General features: G+C 38.6%; 1 protein-coding gene across 1 annotated transcript in view; it reads right to left on the bottom strand.

Annotated features, from left to right (window-relative positions):
- TRPM6 (transient receptor potential cation channel subfamily M member 6) overlaps window positions 1-19012 on the bottom strand; it is an 86796-nt gene that overhangs the window by 6409 nt on the left and 61375 nt on the right. The window contains exons 29-36 of the mRNA XM_040541169.1: window positions 17842-17897; window positions 16394-16419; window positions 14588-14638; window positions 12296-12361; window positions 9782-10068; window positions 9432-9514; window positions 7679-7884; window positions 5684-5735 (exon numbers count right to left, since the gene is read on the bottom strand). Coding sequence (XP_040397103.1) covers window positions 5684-5735; window positions 7679-7884; window positions 9432-9514; window positions 9782-10068; window positions 12296-12361; window positions 14588-14638; window positions 16394-16419; window positions 17842-17897 — 827 coding nt within the window. The remainder of the gene's footprint in view (window positions 1-5683; window positions 5736-7678; window positions 7885-9431; window positions 9515-9781; window positions 10069-12295; window positions 12362-14587; window positions 14639-16393; window positions 16420-17841; window positions 17898-19012) is intronic.

The raw sequence follows: 19012 nt of genomic DNA, 5'->3' as shown, positions 1-19012 counted from the left end.
AGACTTAACTTCCTATCTACCTGTTTCAACTGTACAAGTGTACAGGTGTCTGTACAAGAGGTCAAGTCCAGGCAGATACTTTATCTATTGACAGCAATTCAACTGTAAATTATTTGTCTGAAATTGCACAGCTTGGTAAAGATTCAATAGATTTGTTCTTCAAAGTGCATGCCAATGAGTAACTTCAGAGAACATGGTCTCCACTCATACTACAACCTCCAGCCCATCACTATCTGCTTTAGAGTTTTCAAAAGAGAGAATAAAAGATTGAGCACCTCTGACTCCTCCATTTCATTTGTTTGTCATGAGATTTTTCACCACCAGTGCCCTTTTCCTCGCTTCTCAGTAGGCATAATGCATCAGTTCTTTACAATTTGAAACTCAGCCAGCTATTTTCCTCATCTCTGAATCTGTTCTACAGACATTCTGCATCCAGTGTCTGTGAAAGCTTTACCAGTATAGACTTCGTTATGAGCTTAGCAATGTAGTACACCCTGAAAAGAGCATCCAGAGTACTACTTAGGAGGAAATTCTTCACAACGTTTCAGTGTTACAGGAGTCTGCAGGGACTGCACTATGTCACGACCCTGCTGCTGTGACTTGACTACGTCTGTTTTAAAGGAAATCTTTTTGTGAACATTAAACCTGCACCATTTTATCACCTCATACACCCTATGCAGTCTATGTGGCCAGATCTCCAATGTTCATATCCATGAAGTTACACCAACTTACATGAGCTCAGGATCTGCCTGAGATTCCACAGTATCAGACATACTTTCCAAACTAATCTGCTGGGTTTTATCACGTTACTATATATAAACTGAAGATACAACACACTGTCACAGAGCTAGAGGTCATGTTTTGCCATTGAAAAGTCCATTTCAAGACAGCATGAAGCATGCATGAAAGAAAAGACTCATTGCAAGATAATGACAAGAGCCACTAGATCAATGGAATTAAAGAAACAAAACATAAATAATGTAATTATAAGTAGTGTTAAAATTTGTATCAGCCCCATCAATCAGATGCTATCTATTTTCTCTCAGGCTTCTAACAGAATGTGAGCTCAAAGGAACTTTAGAGGCAGTGCACAGGTTTTGATTAAGTATCTTATACACAAATGAAAACTTCAGTCAGATCTTGATACTGTCAGAAATGTTTCCTCTGTGAGTAAATGAACATTAAAACAAAGATAGTGCTTTTACATCATTACTGTTATTAGAAAGTGTTTCTTAGAATTAGGTATCTGCTAGCTGCTTACAGAATACATCCATGGTTTCACTGCCTTATTCCTTTACATCCCTGAATCAAAACAATATTGTTTCACAACTTGCTGTACTGAAGATTTCCCAGAGCATAAAAAAATCAAGCTGGTTTTGATTAATTAATCAACACTTGCTCTTTAACTAGGACTTGACTGTTTTGCAGATGATAGAAACAAAACAAAAAAAAATCTGAAAATAAAATCTTAGTAACTGTGACAAAATAATTTAATGACAAAAATAATCCAGGTGGATACTAACAAGCACATGCTTCAACATAATGCAGGTAAATATTATTCCTATTTTAAAGAGGATAAGCTAAGTTGACATATGCAGTACTGTGGACTAATGACTGGTCACAGTTTTCACTAATAACTATCAGTTCGTTGAGATTCAACATTTCACAGAATCATAGAATCATTAAGGTTGGAAAAGACCTTCAAGATCATCTGGCCCAACCAGCCCCCGACCACCAATGTCACCCACTAAACCATGTCCCTAAGCACCACGTCCGACCTTTCCTTAAACACCCCCAGGGACGGTGACTCCACCACCTCCCTGGGAAACCCCTTCCAATGCCTGACTGCTCTTTTTCTGAGAAGAAATGTTTTCTAATTTCCAACCTGAACCTCCCCTGGTGCAACTTGAGGTCATTCCCTCTAGTACTATCACTAGTTATCTGTGAGAAGAGGCTGACCCCCAGCTCCCCACACCTTCCTTTCAGATAGTTGTAGAGAGCAATAAGGTCTCCCCTGAGCCTCCTCTTCTCCAGGTCAAACAACCCCAGTTCCCTCAGCAGCACCTCACAGGACTTGTGTTCCAGGCCCTTCACCAGCTTCATAGCCCTTCTCTGGACACACTCCAGGGCCTCGATGTCCTTCTTGTACTGAGGGGCCCAAAGCTGAACACAGTATACTTGAGGTGCGGCCTCACCAGAGCAGAATACAATAAGGGGACAATCACCTCCCTGGCCCTGCTGGCTACACTATTCCTGATACAAGCCAGGATGGCGTTGGCCTTCTTGGCCACTTGGGCACACTGCCGGCTCATGTTCAGGTGAGCATCAGCCTACACCCCCAGATCCTTTTCCTTTGCACAACTTTCCAGCCACTCTGCCCCAAGCCTGTAGCGCTGCATGGGGTTGTTATGACCAAAGTGCAGGACCCCTCACTTAGCTATGTTGAACCTCATCCCATTGGCCTCTGCCCATCAACTCATCCTGTCCAGGTCCCTCTGCAGGGTCTTCTTACCCTCTTTCAGCAGACCGACACTTCCCCCCAACTTGGTGTCGTCTGCAAACCTACTGAGGGTGCACTCAATTCCCTTGTCCAAATCGTCATTAAAGATATTAAACAGGATGGGCCCCAACACCGACCCCTGGGGAACACCACTGGTGACCGGTTGCCAGCCAGATTTCACTCCGTTCACCACCACTCCCTGGGCCCAGCTGTCCAGCCAGTTTTTAACACAGCAGAGTGTGCCTGTCCAAGCCATGGGCTGCCAGCTTCTCCTAGAGAATACTGTGGGAGACCATGTAAAAGGCCTTGCTGAAGTCCAGGTAAACTACATCAACAGCCTTTCCCTCATCTACCAGGTGGTTTACCTGGTCATAGAAGGAGGTTGGTCAGGCAGAACTAGCCTTTCATGAGCCCATACTGACTGGGCCTGATCCCCTGGTTGTCCCTCATACATTCCATGATTGCATTCAAGATGACCTGTTCCATCACCTTTCCTGGCTCCAAGGTCAGGCTGTCAGGCCTGTAATTCCCTGAGTCCTCCTTACAACCCTTCATATAGATGGGCATCACATTAGCAAGTCTCCAGTCATCTCAGACCTCCCCGGATGAGCATGACTGCTGATAGATGATGGAAAGCGGCCAAGCAGTCACATCCACCAACTCTCTCAGCACCCTTGTTTTCATTGGTATAAAAAAGTCTACTTGAATAACAGCAAACTGTATCTTTATACATCTGTTACAACATTTTAAAATGTTTGTTCAAATTTTTGTAGTAAACAACTATATAATCAACCAATCAACCTCTCTGTTTCTCTATCCTAAACTATCCTTGTATTTCTGTCATGATCCCGTGACCCTCTCACTGCAAAGAAATCTTTGTTGGTGACATCAAGAGTGGGATTGAGTGCACCCTCAGCAAGTCTGCAGATGATAGCAAGCTGTGTGGTACAGCTGACATGCTGGAGGGAAGGGATACCCCCCAGAAAGACTTTGACAGTCTTGAAAGGTAAGCCCTTGTGAACTTCATAAAGTTCAACAAAGCCAATTGCAAGGTTCTGCACCTAGGTCAGAGCAATCCCAACCACAAACACAGGCTGGGAGAGATTCTTTATCAGAGAGTGTAGTGATAGGACAAGGGTTAATGGTTGTAAATTAAAAAAGGGCAAGTTTAGATTAGACATTAGGAAGAAATTCTTTACTATGCAAGTGGTGAGACATTGGCACAGGTTGCCCAAGGAAGCTGTGGATGATCCATCCCTGGAATTGTTCAAGGCCAGGTTGAATGGGGCTTTGGGCAACCCAATCTAGTGGGAGGTGTCCAAGGCAGGGGGGTTGGAACTAGATGATCTTTAAGGTCCGTTCCAACTCAAACTATTCTATGATTCTATGAAGACTTTGTCACTGTGAGGCGGTCAGCTTTTTTTTCATGTTACTTCCAAAGTAAATATTATACAGACAATACACCTGCCCCCATAATTAAGCATTCATACATTAATAGTCATTTATCACTAATTTCATTAATGGAATATTAATAATGGTCATAGAACTAAGTACCTGCTTCCAAAATTAACTTGTTCCGAGTTCTAGACTAGTCGTCTGATATCCCTATAGTTAATTTCCCTTTGTATTAAATCAAACTAATCAAACTTCCTTCCAAACATGAGAAACCCCTTCAGTCAGATGACATGAGCCGAATGTCAGCCAGGAGTCAAAGCTGAACACAAGACAGTCTGGAGAGATGTTAGGGTCTAGGAAGACTTTCCAGAAAAGAGGACTGTGCAGGGTAGCACCCACTGACACTACTACCTCTCCTCTGCTCTACCACAGCACCTATGACCAAGGAGCAAGGTCATAGGATGGGAGAGTAGCCATTGCACAGCATGACAGACAGGGTCATGTACCCAGAAGACAGTTGTGTTTGTCATGTTGTCCACAGCGAGGATTGGTGGGAATATTTTACTTATTACATAGGACACTATGAAGTCTGCCTAGATATTACTGTGAGCAGTAGATATCTCCCTAGATATTACTGTGTGCAATAGATATTACTGTGTGCAGTTTTGGGCGCCACAGAATAAGAAATATAAAACTGTTAGAGAGAGTCCAAAGGAGGGCAACAAAGATAGTAAAGGGTCTGGAGGAGAAGATGTAGGAAAAGTGCCTGAATTCACTTGGTTTGTTCAGCCTGGAGAAGAGAAGGCTGAGGGGAGACCTCATTGCAGTCTGCAGCTTCCTCATGAGGGGGAATGGAGGGTCAGGCGCTGATCTCTTCTCTCTGGTGACCAGCGATAGGACCTGAGAGAACAGCATGGAACTGTGACAGAGGTGGTTCAGGCTGAGCATCAGGAAAAGGTTCTTCACCAAGAGGGTGGTCAGACACTGGAGCAGGCTCCCCAGGGAAGCGGTCACAGCACTGAGTTCAAGAAGCATTTGGATATCTCTCTCAGACACATGGTCTGATTTTTTGGGTGGTCCTTTGGGGACCCAGGAGTTGGACTCAATGATCCTTGTTTGTCCCTTCCAACTCAGGATATTTGATGATTCTACGATTGTATGATATCAGCTCAGCTTCTGCAACTTGATTCATGAAGGCAGACTGCTTTTTTGTAGCACCTCTGGGTTTTGTAACATTCTGCACAAGATTTAAGATCTCTGCATCATAGCTCTTGGTCTGTAACATGCACTATGCTTAAATGCACTACTAGGATCTGTTGGAAAGATCAGAGATCCAAAGGCCATCTCCTTGAGCCGTATGGCCCTATACACTCATACAGTGCCTCACTAGACAGAGGAAAACAGACCACAATATTTAAATTACTGATAAACCCCTTCAGTACAATTTTGCTATGAAACTTATCCAGTTCTTAAGCTCCTATTCCTGTTCTCTTTGTGCAGTCCTGGAAAACTGCTGTGTTCTGAGGACAGCAACATAGATTCTCCCCCCCTTTCACATACTGCTCAGTACATATGGAGCTGGTACACATACAGCCCCTGAAGTCCACAGCCCTCTAAAACACAGTAGCGGTTGCAGCCTTCCCATTGCCATCGCAATTCCATGTAACTCAAACACCATACAATAAATAATTAAACCTCTCACACAGAATACAAAAAAAATGACCTAAATATACAGACTATCAGCAGAATGTTTGAAGTGAATGATAATTTCATTAGGAAGAAATGTACCTTTTGTCTTCAGGTTTAATCACAGATGGATCTGTAAGGTTTTCCCCAACACCTACAAGAAAATCAACAGAGTGTGTTACAAGGGAAGATAGTTGTGATTTCATAACCTGGGACTTAAGAATAATGTAATTACCCATTTTCATTTTAGATCATGAATTGTCACAGGTAAAACAGTCATGAGCTAAAAAAAATGCTGTGACTCTAAAAACCTGTTAAATATTGGCAAACATACAGAGTTCTTATTACAGTCCTGACTTATCTGTTTTGTGGTTTATTCATACGTAGACAGAAGGCTTATGCAAATACTAGTAACAACTAAACATTATGCTGAAACTGAAAGAATTAAACAAAGTGTAACCTGCAGTAAGACTTTAATTTGGAATAAAAGTACTAACCCAAGGTGCATCTTACTGATAACAACAGATCTACTTCCAGAGATATACTCCCTTCAAGGTAGCAAACACAACACAAGCCACAACTCATTATTCGATTATGTGATGTGCAAATCTGGGTTCATTATCTCTGCTTCTTTGGGGTGTCCACCAAAGTAGATTAAATAAATGATTACAATAACTGACTGACTGCTCATACCTATGTTGCAGTTTTCCTAAAAATGAAAAATAATAGCATTTTACCAAAAAACTCTTTCCTTACATCTGAAGAAATTGTTGTACTCTTAAACTGAAGAAGAGATTCTATAAACATATGCAATTATTTTATTTGAATAATTAATTATTTCAAACACCGGTAGAACTTATGGAGAGCATTTTGTAATTGAAATACCCCCAAATTGAAATATTTTTCAATAGAATTCATTTCAGCTGACTTAAATTAGACAAAATTTAGTGTATACATATGTAGTATGGCCCCAGTATTAAACTTGTGATAGAAATTAATCAGAAATCCAAAGACAGCAGCCCTTGCACTCTTACTAAACACCAGATAAGAGAACTACAGAATAAACATGGGACCAAAACTAGAGCAGATTTCAGTCCATTTCCCCACTTGAGATGGAAACCGAAGCTCCAGTCTTGATGAGATTTACATAGATGTTTAAATTCTTCACATTTGAGCCAATGCAGTTGGTCTGGAACTGTCAAGAGTTGTATAATAAACCCAAGCAAACTTAAAGACAAATTCTAGTAAGCTATGGTTGGAGACACACTTACTCTTTCTGTATTTTTTTTCATGTGCTGCTAGAGGCAAGTGAAGGCAAGGATGGAATTATAGGTTTATTTTGCATACTAAGCATGTCTTTTTGTAATTCACAGCTTCTGGATGCTGTAAAATGTAAATATGTTAAGTCTCTGTCTACCCATACACATTTCCCTTGACAGAAATGACAAACAATTGTGTTTATACCATTTGATGGGTGCTGTTCATCTTCTGAACATTGTCAACTGTTTTATCTCTTTAAAATATGCCATGTTCCTATTTATACATGTACAGTAAAGTGATCACATGCTCTTTGAAGGAGCCACCAGAGTTTGTGAATAGCACTGAGGCTTGCAGCTTATGTAAACTGCTTACAGATTTTTTAATTAAAAAAAAAAAAAAAAAAAAAGCAGATAGCCATTCAAACTCTTTGGACAGATATACACACATATTAAGTATGCATATATACATGGGTACACTTGAATCTCTGTATTATTTACGTATTTTAATAAAAAGAAAAATACCTTAACTGTGGAGTGTTTTTCTGGAGCTGGCTGGAATGTTCCTGTGCACTTTAACTCCCTGCTGCTTGCCCATTCAGCCTAAATGTACCTGAAGCCAAATTATTTTCCCACAATACCTACATTAATCTATCGCGTTTCTGTCAATGCTCATTTATCAGGACCTCACAACAGATATCCAGGGGTTGCTTGAGCTTTGCCAGTATGTAAAAAAGAGATGGGCTAAAGAGAATTTAGCCCATTTTGCAGTATTAAATTCTCTTTTAAGAAAGTTGTTTTTCAGTGGGCTTAGGACTGGTGATCCCACGCTAGCAGTTACCTTGCAAATCCAGGACAAGGAGCTCCCCACGAGTATATACATAGGTCCAGTGAGAGAAGGCCAGCAACAGCTCTTCAAGCAAGCTGCTGGGAGTAATCTCATCTCCGTTGTTGTTGTTGTATTTCCGAAACTCGCCAGTCATGTACTTCTCAATGGTCAGCCACTGGTTTGCTGAATGGCAGTAGATGAGGAAAACTTCCAGGAATCTGTGGATATAAATGCTGTCTATAAGGGTAATGAACATCCTCACAGTCAGTACACAGCATGATGCAAAGCAAATATACCAAAAAGGAGGGCATGTCTTCACCGGCTGGATCATTTTCAACGGCAAGCAATACCAAATGGTAGACAGCACAAACACTTCCTCAGTTTGGTAACTATCAAAACAATGCATTTCAGCAGAAGGTACAGTTTATGGGCAAACAATATAATCTGTGTCCTGGCTTTGTCTGGGATAATTTTCCTCCTGGTAGCTGGCACAGTGCTGTGTTTTGGATTTAGGATGAGAATAATGCTGAAAACACACCACTGAGTTAGTTGTTGCAGAGAAGGGCCTACACAGAGCCAAGACTTTTTCAGTGGCCACCCAACTGCTACCACAGAAAATGCATAACAGCTCAGTGCCGCTTGCTTTTTCCCCAGTAGTGACATTAAACAGGGTATGTCTTTCTTTACTATCCTGCTGCCAAATCTTTACCCACCAAGACAATAGGAAGTCTGTAACTAACGTGGGGCTGTATCATTTCAGAAGAGCAGATTTAAAAAGAAGCAATTGTAGATACAGCCAATGGAAGGGGAGAGAAGGTAACCAGAAGGAAAAGTCTCCATCAACACAGGTTAGAAATAATGTCTCAGCACTTTCTACATCAGACCTGCTTATCTACCCTAAAAATGTAACAAAGCTCTTCTAGTACAGAAAGCTATTCTGCTTTGCTGAATTTTCAGGTCTTTTATGAGCTGAAGGCCTGACGTTTCTCGTCATGCTCATAAGATAGCATGTAAAGGAAACAGTAAAATTTTATGCAAAAAGTTACAATAAGTACTTACAAAGCAAGTACTCCCAAATTGTGATCTGTTTTACCAAACGAATACAGTTGTACATGGAGGCTCTCAAGACACTGTGATATATGCAATGCTTTAAAAACAGACTGAGTGCAGGGTAATTGCTTGCTTCTCAAAAATGTGTATTTCAATCAGTTACTAATAAAAAGCTTTAATATTATTCAAGTAATACTAAAGATGTGGGCATTTCTCTCATTTTAATATGTGAATACACATGATTGAAATATACTTTAAAGACCTACTGCTTTCACTAACATCAACCCTCTAAAACATACAGTTCACCCACCCCACTACCTCATTTACCTTCCCTTCCCTTTGGCACACATTCAAATACTGTCCATCACATAATGTGTCTTATTAAAAAATATAAAAAAAAAAGAAAAAAAAAAGAAAAAAAACATGCACCAGAAAACGGATTTCAGGAAACAGTCAACAAATCTGAAATTTTTTAAGTCTCTTGAAAATTTCTTTCACTAACACCCTCTTGTTTAAGCCACTACCATTACTGTTGTCTTCCACCCTGATTTATCTTTACATATCTACATACCTATGTATTTTAATTAAACTGTCACTGAACTGTCTTAAGCAGTTGCTGTTTCAACTCACTATGGAAAAAGAGTCTACATGAGACCGAGGACATAGCTGAGAAGAGAAACCTTTGCCACCGAAACCTTCAAGACAGTGAAGTTACCTTGGAGTATAGGGAATGGTATGAGGCTTCACTTGATTGAAGGTATAAATTAACTTTTGGGCAGCCCTTTGCTGTTGGATCTCCTGAAGAAAAGCATGTTATAAGCATCACTTTCATTTGGTATCATGAAGAAAGGTAGCATGAATTTGACAAAAAGAAACAAACAAAAACCAGCCAATTGTATACTGTTTACAAATGGGAAAGATATATCTTCCTCAAGACCATTTTCCTTTCCAGAAGGTAACATCAAACCACACATCACCCATGCTGAAGACATTCACATATAAGCAGTATAACATTTAAGGCATGTCAAACTACACTAGTCAGTGTCCCTTCAGGTCTGTACTCACCCTCAGGCAGAGATGTAACACTGTGCCATCATGAAAGATCTTTTGCCAAGTCTGAACCACCTCTGGCAGAAAAGACTTCACAATAAACACTTGTCCCAATTTTAACACATCATTCTCAGACCAAGTACAAACGACCTTCATGGCCCTCCGTAGACCCCCATCCATCTCCTCCCGTGACAAGACTTGGATCATTGCAGCCATGCCACGCTGGGACCAGGAAGACATGCTTTTATCAAGGTTCATAGGTGAACTCTCTTCTAGTCGATAGACAGTCACTTCCTCTCCAGCTTAAACGAAAGGAAGTTTTGTCAGTAAAAGTCACACATTGCAGAAACAGGAGAGAACTGCATTTTGATTCAGTATCTTAAAATAACCCTGTAAGCCACACTATTCATTTCTGTGAAAGTTTTCCCTGCCTAAATTTATACTACCTATTTTCACAGATCCTCTGTGAAAACATGAGTGGCCCAAAGAGCTGTATTAAGCCTCTAGACAGACATGAATTTAAGACCTTATGCAATTTAAGACCTTTTACACAAACAAAGCTCAGCAACATTCTGGTCTACATAAAACAATCTCTTTTGCCACAATTTTAAAGTACTTAAAATGGTTTAAAAATAGATTTAAAATATATATTTAAAAAGGTTTATCATTTTATCTCCAGTGAATTAACTTAACTATCCTGAGCATGGCTCCCTCTGTTTCTGCACTTGTGTGGAAGGGGGATTTTTAGTAAGATCTGTTTTAAGTTAATCAAGACCCAGGCACCACTCACAGTATTTTCCTTGTAACTGTGCTTAACAAAACAAACAAATAGACAAGGCAAACAGACACACACAGCTTGTAATAGTTATTGACTGCAAAATTAAAGGGCTAGAGATAGCCGCTTTTTGAGGCAGACAGACAAGTTGTTCAGAAGTAATGAATTGGCCATGATAAGCCAGGAAAATTAGATTGAAAAGGGCATGATCTTTCCTTGGAGAAAGGAATCCTAGAAAAACAAGCAAAAGCAAATTAACAAGACATTTACATCTTTGGCATTGTAAATTAAGATTTATCTTTTTTCCTATAGATTCCAATGTTATTTGTACTGAAAAGATTTCAGTTTTGCTCCTGCTAATAACATTTTACTGAAAGCAGAATAAATCTGGTGAATTTTAACTCAGTCATGCTGTTACCCTATATAGCTGTAATAGCATTCCTCTCTAGCAGTGCAAGCAAGAGACATTTCTGTCAGTTGTAAACTAGCAGATTTTTTTTTTAAGCTTGGCTTTTCTTCTTGCAACTCACATTACTTGCAATGTGAATTCAGTAGAAACAGGTCTTTATTAGCAAGTGGGATGAGGTAACTGCATCTGCAAATAGCAAACAATAGCATAAGGGAGGGCAAGCTGAATTCAGAGATAAATTAATGTATTTCATTCCTGCCCCTGAGCCTACCTTCACCAGTTACCACAGAATTGGTATGAATGATACACTTTGCAAACATTTTAATTTAAAATAAAGCAATGGAAAAGTCAATGTTTTACATAAAAGAAAGACACTTGAATAAAGGTACTATAACTGGGCACATTTCTTAATCTTATATTAATTCTTCATTTTATTATCTTTTGACAATTTAATACCTAGAAAGGTATCTCCTGGGAGCTTGAAAGATTAGAATGTTCAATATGCTCATAGCTATATTAATTATCTGCAGCAATCTGGTCCCAAGAAATCCTACGATGCAGCAAGTATCAGCAATTAGTTGCTGTGAGACAAAATATTCTACCCATTGAAGAAAACACACCTAGATCTCAAATGTCTAGAGACAGAGCTTCTGCTGCTGTAAACCAATACAGCACACTAATTTCAAAACTCTTCCAAATGATCTTACATATTACTCTCTACCACTCTTCTGTTATACCACAGTTCTTTTTTACTTGGAACACTACAAGTCGTCTGCCCTTTCAACAAATACATGGTTTTGTTCCTGACAAAGAACCATTCTCTCTGAGAGAGAGAGAATGCATGTATAAATCTTAGGGGAATCTTATTGCTGTCTTCAACTACCTAATGAGAGGTTACAGAGAAGATGGAGTTAGACTCCTTTATGAGGTTCACAGTAATCACATGAATGCTAACAGATACAAGCTGCAGCAAGGGAAACTCCAATGAACATTAAGAAAAAGAGTTTACAGTGAAGCAGTCAAACACTGAAACAGGTTGTCCAGAGAGGCTGTGGAAACTCTGTTTATAGATATATTCAAAACACAACTGGACAGATCCTCAGCAACCTGATATGAATTGGCCTCTCAGGGAGCTGGACCAGATAACCATGAGAATCTCCTAAAATACTGCATGAATATAATTCTATCCTGGTTCATTTCTTTAGAAAAGAAGAATTACTGAAATTAATTCAAGGAAATGTCTCAAACGCAATCTTTAAAAAATAATGCATGGATTATTTACAAAGAAAAAAAAAAAACCAACCAACCAAGAAAAAAAAAACATAAGCAGGAGGTCAGTACTCACCAAAGAGCTGGACTGGTGTAAATGGAATGGTCTGAGCAAGTCTCATTAAGTTGTTTCTTTCAACAGCTGCAAACAAGACAGGTTTCATTGCCATACTGAATAAACAAGCCGACTGACTTTCAAAAATATCTGACAGTGCTCTACTGTAGTGTACAAAGCCAAGCAAGCTACAGTGTGGTTCTCTGCCAGATCTTCTGATTGTTATTTGAGAAGTTCTACCTAGCCAGCAACTCTCCTTTGCATGCCCATGGTATCTCACAAGCATCAGCTACCACTCTTTTCCCTGTCCATTAGTTCCTGTCTTCCAAGAAAACAGGCTGTGGAACAAGCACTTTGCACCCTAGCTAGAAGGACTGCTTCTGGTCTTCATCCTCCTTTCACCAAGGGCTGCTTCTGCTTTCTCTTCCTGCTGGCTCCAGTGCAGTGATATTTGAACTGTGCCACTGAGATGCACTGGCCTCAGCTGCCCTCACTGTCTGTCTCTGTCAGGCTCTGAAGTGTCTCGGGTTTTAGCAAGACTTTGCAGGGAAATCCAGGCTTGCCCTATGCAGAGCATAGCTTCTTCATCTGGGCTCCACGCCAACCAACCTAATTAACATTATTATACCTTCTTAACAGGGAGCTTATTTCTCAGTCAAACACCTTCAAAACTCAGAGTGCCAACTAAATATTTATGGATCTGCCTTCACAATGACTCAGTTATTGGGAAGTGGGAGAGAGGTGAGGAGTAAACCTCAAAGAGATAAAGACTAGAACAAGGAGGAAACCCATACACTACCTTAGCTGTGTTTCTTTGAACAGCAACCAAAAAGTTTGTAAGTCTGGCTGACTTCCAGAGCTTATATACAAGCTTCCAGAGCTCGCCCTTTTTGATACAAATCTCCAAGCAGAAATTAGAGATTAATTAGCCCAGAAGGAGAGAGCAAAGGGGACCCCTGACATGCCAACCCTTGAATTAGGGTGCTCAACTGAGAGACCTCTGTCTCAGACTCTGCTTACATATTCCAAATCTGATAGGCATTGATTAATATACCTGAACAGTTTTTGAAGCATAGACTGAAAATCAAGGTCCTGCCTTGATGCATCACCAAAGTGACACAGTCACTAAATTACTGCATAGCAGGGAAAAGGATGTTAACAGGGGAGCTTCCAGACCTGTGCTGTCTGTCAGACCCTTTCAGTGCTCACTGCAGAGCCTTGGGAAGCAATGTGAAATGAGAAAGCAACTTGCACCAGCTGCTAAATTTGAGGCAAAACTCGAGCTCTTTTGGGTGTGCAGAGAGGCAGAACTGTAGTTGTCTGCAAAACATGATAGCAAAGATAAAGCATAAGCAGTATATGGCACAGATTTTTAGTATTAAAGTGTGGGTTCTGTTGACTACATTCTATTCTGATCTTTCTGATATAAGAACACCTATACACCTATACTGGAAACATCTAGAGATCTTTGTCAGCTTTTAATGTAAATTAGATTGTCGCCTGCACTAAAAAGTCGTCCCAGTCTCAATCAGCATGCCTGACAAGAAACAAATTAATCATTGCAACAATGCCACCATGTCAGAGAAATTACTTCTGTACACTGATTACAAACCAAGTGGTGTTATTCCCATTGAAAACGACATAGCTTTTTGAACTTCATGAGGCTGCTAATGCTTCTGGTTTACCCTATGCTTCCTTTGAAAGGAGACGAAGCCATGCAGGCAATAGAGACATCTACTGGTATGCTGTGCACAGCTCTCCTCTGGGAAAAAAAAAAAAAAAAATGAAACCCAAGTTTGTGGGAAAATCTCTGCATTTTCAGTTCAGGAAAAGACAGGATTGTGGCCAATTAGCATCCAAATGATTTATTCCCTGCCAAATTTCCATGAGTTCATAGGTATATAAACACAGATTAAGTAGTACAGGACCAATTAACTGAAGAAACCAACTCCAGAAAGTACAAAGGAGGATGTGGGAGGTGTGAGGGGAAATGACAGCTATAAACAAATGAGTGCCTCTACTGGCCCCCCTGGGAATCAGAGCTCTGTTCATTGTTTTCTCTGATATTTTGAAAGCAATTATCTATATTCTGCTCTGTATTTGCCACAAATACCTGGAATGGAGCAATTAGCAAGAAAATAATTCATAATTTCCTCACTGCAGTATTAGGCCTGAATTAATACACCACCTTCTTAGCAGTGGGCAGTTGTGCAACTCTTCAAAGTGAAAATCACAGAGAATGACAAGGGAAGAACTAATGTTCTTTTAAATTTGTTAAACTACTCAGCTATCATACTGGTGCCTCCTGCTTACCTGAGTAATGATGGTGCAGATCTTGAGATGTTTTCAAGCAGGCAAAGATATCTGAAATAATGTTTAAAGGATCATTATGTTAATTATTATAGCAGAGATAAATGCATGGTTTTTGAATCCCTTCCATCCCAGGGTTTGCCATGAAACAAATTAATCAGAATTACTGTCTGAGCATTCTGAAGAGGAGAATTACTAATAGGCTTTAACTGTGTTATAATGTACAGTATATCAGCAGATTTCAGTCAGTGCAATACAGCCAGACGACTTATTTATTCAGGGAAATGGTGGGAAACCAGCAATATTAACCTCAAAGACATGTAGCTTCTCTGAGCCAATTACACCTCTGGGATATTAAAAGCATTTTACTGTCCATCATGCTTCGCAGTCTCCCAAAGGCATGATTTTACCAAGTCCATCCTCAGTCATTAAGCATTCCATTAACTGTACTATTACAACAAAGTTACAATAATACTGATTCATTAACCCATGACATCTAAAATGCTGTTAAATTATAAACAGACAAACAATTTCTGTGGTTACGTACATAGCAGGCACAGCCAGGTCAGATTTGGTCCAAAAATCTTTGTTTTATAAAAATTCTTTTTAATAAAACCAAGATTAATAAGCATGTTTCCACTGATCACATTAAATCACTTTATTATATTGGAAAGAAATCCTTTGAAATGCCAGGTTGGGAAAAAAAAAGTATGCTATAATATTTTTAATTCTGAAAAATGAGATAATTGGAACTGAATCTTCACCAAACCATTTGAAAATTACACTCTTCTTGTTGGTCTACTTTATTTGCTAGGTTTCCTTCCCCAGTGGAAGAGATCTTAAATGAAAAACACAAACAGATGCTGGGGGAATGATCAGCATTTCCAACCAGTGCTCTTGGTGATTAGAGGTCCCTTTTGCTCTCTTTCCTGAAGGACCCAAGTAGTTTTATCACATTTTCTGCCTTGTCAAATGAGAAGCATGAGAAGTAGACTGGGGGCCAACTTATTCCTTTTGAGGCTGGGAAAATGAGGTTTTAATCAAAGCAAGGGTGCACTCTGGAGAACAGCCCAACGACATCCCACACCTGCAGCAGTGCCACAGTTTGTGCACAGCCTGACCCAGAGAGACCACACATACAGGGGAGACAAGCCTAAGAGTGATGTGCTTCTGCATCACAGCTAGCTTCAAACAAGAGATAAACGTTCCACTGCTCAACCTGTTATAGCTAAATCTGTCCAAAGACAGACTAATAGGCAATAAATACAAGTGAACTAGCTGCTTTGGAACAGAGTCACTCCTCATTATGAACTTGAATTTCTTTATTGGCTATTTCATAATAAGTTCAGTGCTTCACCTGCTTCACCAACTTGTTGTAGAGGAACTACACCAAACTGGAATTCAAAAAATCAAGCATACATTAGAAATTGTATACCATAATCTATCCTCAGACACAGCTTTAACTCAGGCTTCTCTCACACTGCCAGTGATTAATTTTTTTTAAAGTTTATTTCTCCTGAAAAGGACATCATTGCAGGACAGACTTGAGTAAAAATAGATTTTTTTCTTTCAAGATTTTACAGCTACCATGAGGAAAACATGTCCTCACAAAAAAATAAATAAATAAATAAATAAAAATCTTACATTTCAAAATAAGATTTTATAACCAATGTATGAAACAAATATAACATTTCTTTTAACTATCCAACTATAGTAAATTAATTTTCTTTTGGATTATATACTTCTGAATTGTCAAAGTGGAATTTGCAGAGAGGAATTAAAAAGTGTGGCAAGCAACCAAAAACTTACTGTCAGGTCCTTCTGAAGCTCTCAACCTATTTAAAAACAAACATTTGATATTTTACTCCAAAATTCCTGTAATTAAACTATATATAGTATATCATATATCAAAGAGGTATGATCTATATGAAGGCAAAACTAAATTTTGATAAGCAATCATAAAACAAAATAACCCGCAGTGTAATTTTGTTCATTGCAACAATTAGCAAATAAATTTCAGTTACTGAAGAACAGCCACATTTTTCTGCATGTTCCTTTCTCTGCTGTATGTTGAACCCCTTTTGCAGTTCTGCACTGCTGTTCGTGTCATTTATAATGCAGTAACAATATCAGCTAAAGATCTTCAATCACGTACACAATTGTTCATTTTTCAAACCATGTGAATCAATGCTGAGATGTATTCAGAGCTACACATGCCATTGCTTGCATAAAAGATGAGTTTTTAAACAGTTGGTCTTTTGGATTAACAAGGCTGCAAACATTAACGTTAACATCTAAGGTACCTTTGTTTGAGAAGACAGTGGATGTGATTCACCTAACACACCACTGAAGTCAACAGACTCACTTAACAGACTCAGACTTACAGAATCAAGCTACTCAAAAGCCTGTAAATCCTGCTAGTAAGTATGTAGTTTGGCTACTGGATTTATAAAAAAAAAAAAAAAAAACAGGATGGGTAAAAAACACAGTATCTTTCTCCCTCCCCCCATGGTGAAATCACATGGGATGTGACAGTTTTCTAGTACATTGTATTTACTACATCAACAGCATTACTCAGTAAGGGAAACATACAAGAAATTGATGAAAATAAGAAAGAAGGAACAGAGAGACAGTACTGGATGAAATAAATTACCCCCAATATTAAGCTAATGATCAATCAAGGTGTAAAAAATAAAAATAAAAAAGCAACATTGAAAACACATTTGAAAACAGTATAATTTCAATACATATAATCAAAGCTTAATAACTGTTGAAAACTGATTATAAAAACTAAGTAAATATTTTGTAAATATGTAAACTCAGTACAAAAGAAATTAATCACAGAATGAGAGAATGTTTCATGAGCTGCTAGGATTTTAATTACTAATAATGGAAATATGCAATTTGCACAGCAAAATCATACGCAACTCATGCTTACTAGATTCTATAGTTAAAGACACCATGGTAATCTTAGTGATTGAATTAGAAAATTTGATATTGTTAGAATAAAAAGGAGTATCCATTCCACCTAAAATTATACATTTCTTTTGAACGGATCTACTTTACTTCCATCAATATGCCTTCATTTAAAGAAACCAAAACAGACTAAATTGTCTTAACTCCTCATTTGACCTCAATTTCCCATTCTAAGTATATTACAGAACTGAAGTGGAAAGTTGCAGAAAGTACAGCAGAAAGTACAGAAGTCTCTTTCTAAAAACACGTGATTAATATCTTAATATGCTAATGATACGTACGAGGAGTTTCTCAGATTATTTCTCTGTGTGCTTCCAGACATGCTATTACTCAAATCCTATAGAGAAGAGAGATACTTTTACTGGTATAAATCTGTATATCGCTGTCACATACTCACCAAACAATTAAAAAATGTAAAATCTTGAGAACATTTATTGATACTCTTATTGTTAACATGAATAATCCCACTGACAGGAGAATCACAGCATTGCCATACCTACAGTAAAATGCAATAACAATTTGCTCATACTGCAGTTTTTCATGTTGTCTGTATATAACTGAATAAAATAGTTATGTTCAGAGCTGTATCTCAGTGTAGTTACAAAGCATGTTAAAGGTCTTCTAATGCTGAAAATATTATGGGAACCCTCTTTGTATTAGTAAATTCCAATTTAGCAATAAGCTTTACAGCTGTTGGAAATAAAATGCACCCTAAACCTCTATAATAGAAGAAGGCAACACATTAAGCAGTTCTCCAGGGATATTTAGATCAAATATTTTCCAGGTCTTGTAGTTAGAGAAGTAGTCAAATGATCTTCCAGCCCTATTACAAAAAATTGGGTCAGTCTGCCATTTGCAAGATCCTCCCAAAGTGCTAGTCAGAGATGGGATTATTCTTCTGAAAAGTCAGATTTCAATCCTCAAAGGAAGCAGAGCTCAAATCAAAAGTTTGAAGAAGACAAAGACTAAAGATAAACTAACTAAAATTCAGCTTTGAATATTTTCTGAGACTTAATTCTCAATTTTTTTATTTCAGAATTCACTCATGTTTTCACCATGTAGATTGCCTTGCAGATGAAAAATATCTTTAACAAAACAGAAATCTCAGACACATCCTTGCTTTGCTCCCTGATACCCATTTACCCTCCTGGGTAAATCTGAGAAATATTATAATTCGTTAACTTAAAATATATGTTAATCCACAATGAGCAGTTATATGCAGCAATATCATAAAATCTCAACAATGTATGTACTGTTGAGATGTCATAACCAGACATAACCTTATAATCCAGACAGTACTTAAGAGAAGGCACAAACATTCAGTGTGCATTGGAAACTATATCTTAGAAGATTAAATAATTTGAAGTTAGTGTTCTTGAGGTGACCAGTTCCTGCCTAATTCTGATCCCACTGTAATCAGTGGAATATTTCTACAGGCTTTAAAAATCCTAC

Source organism: Cygnus olor, chromosome Z (genome assembly GCF_009769625.2).
Source record: "Cygnus olor isolate bCygOlo1 chromosome Z, bCygOlo1.pri.v2, whole genome shotgun sequence".
Lineage (NCBI taxonomy): Eukaryota > Metazoa > Chordata > Aves > Anseriformes > Anatidae > Cygnus > Cygnus olor.
The sequence above is the reverse complement of the archived record's forward strand: the minus strand, read 5'-3'. Positions and strand labels throughout refer to the sequence as shown.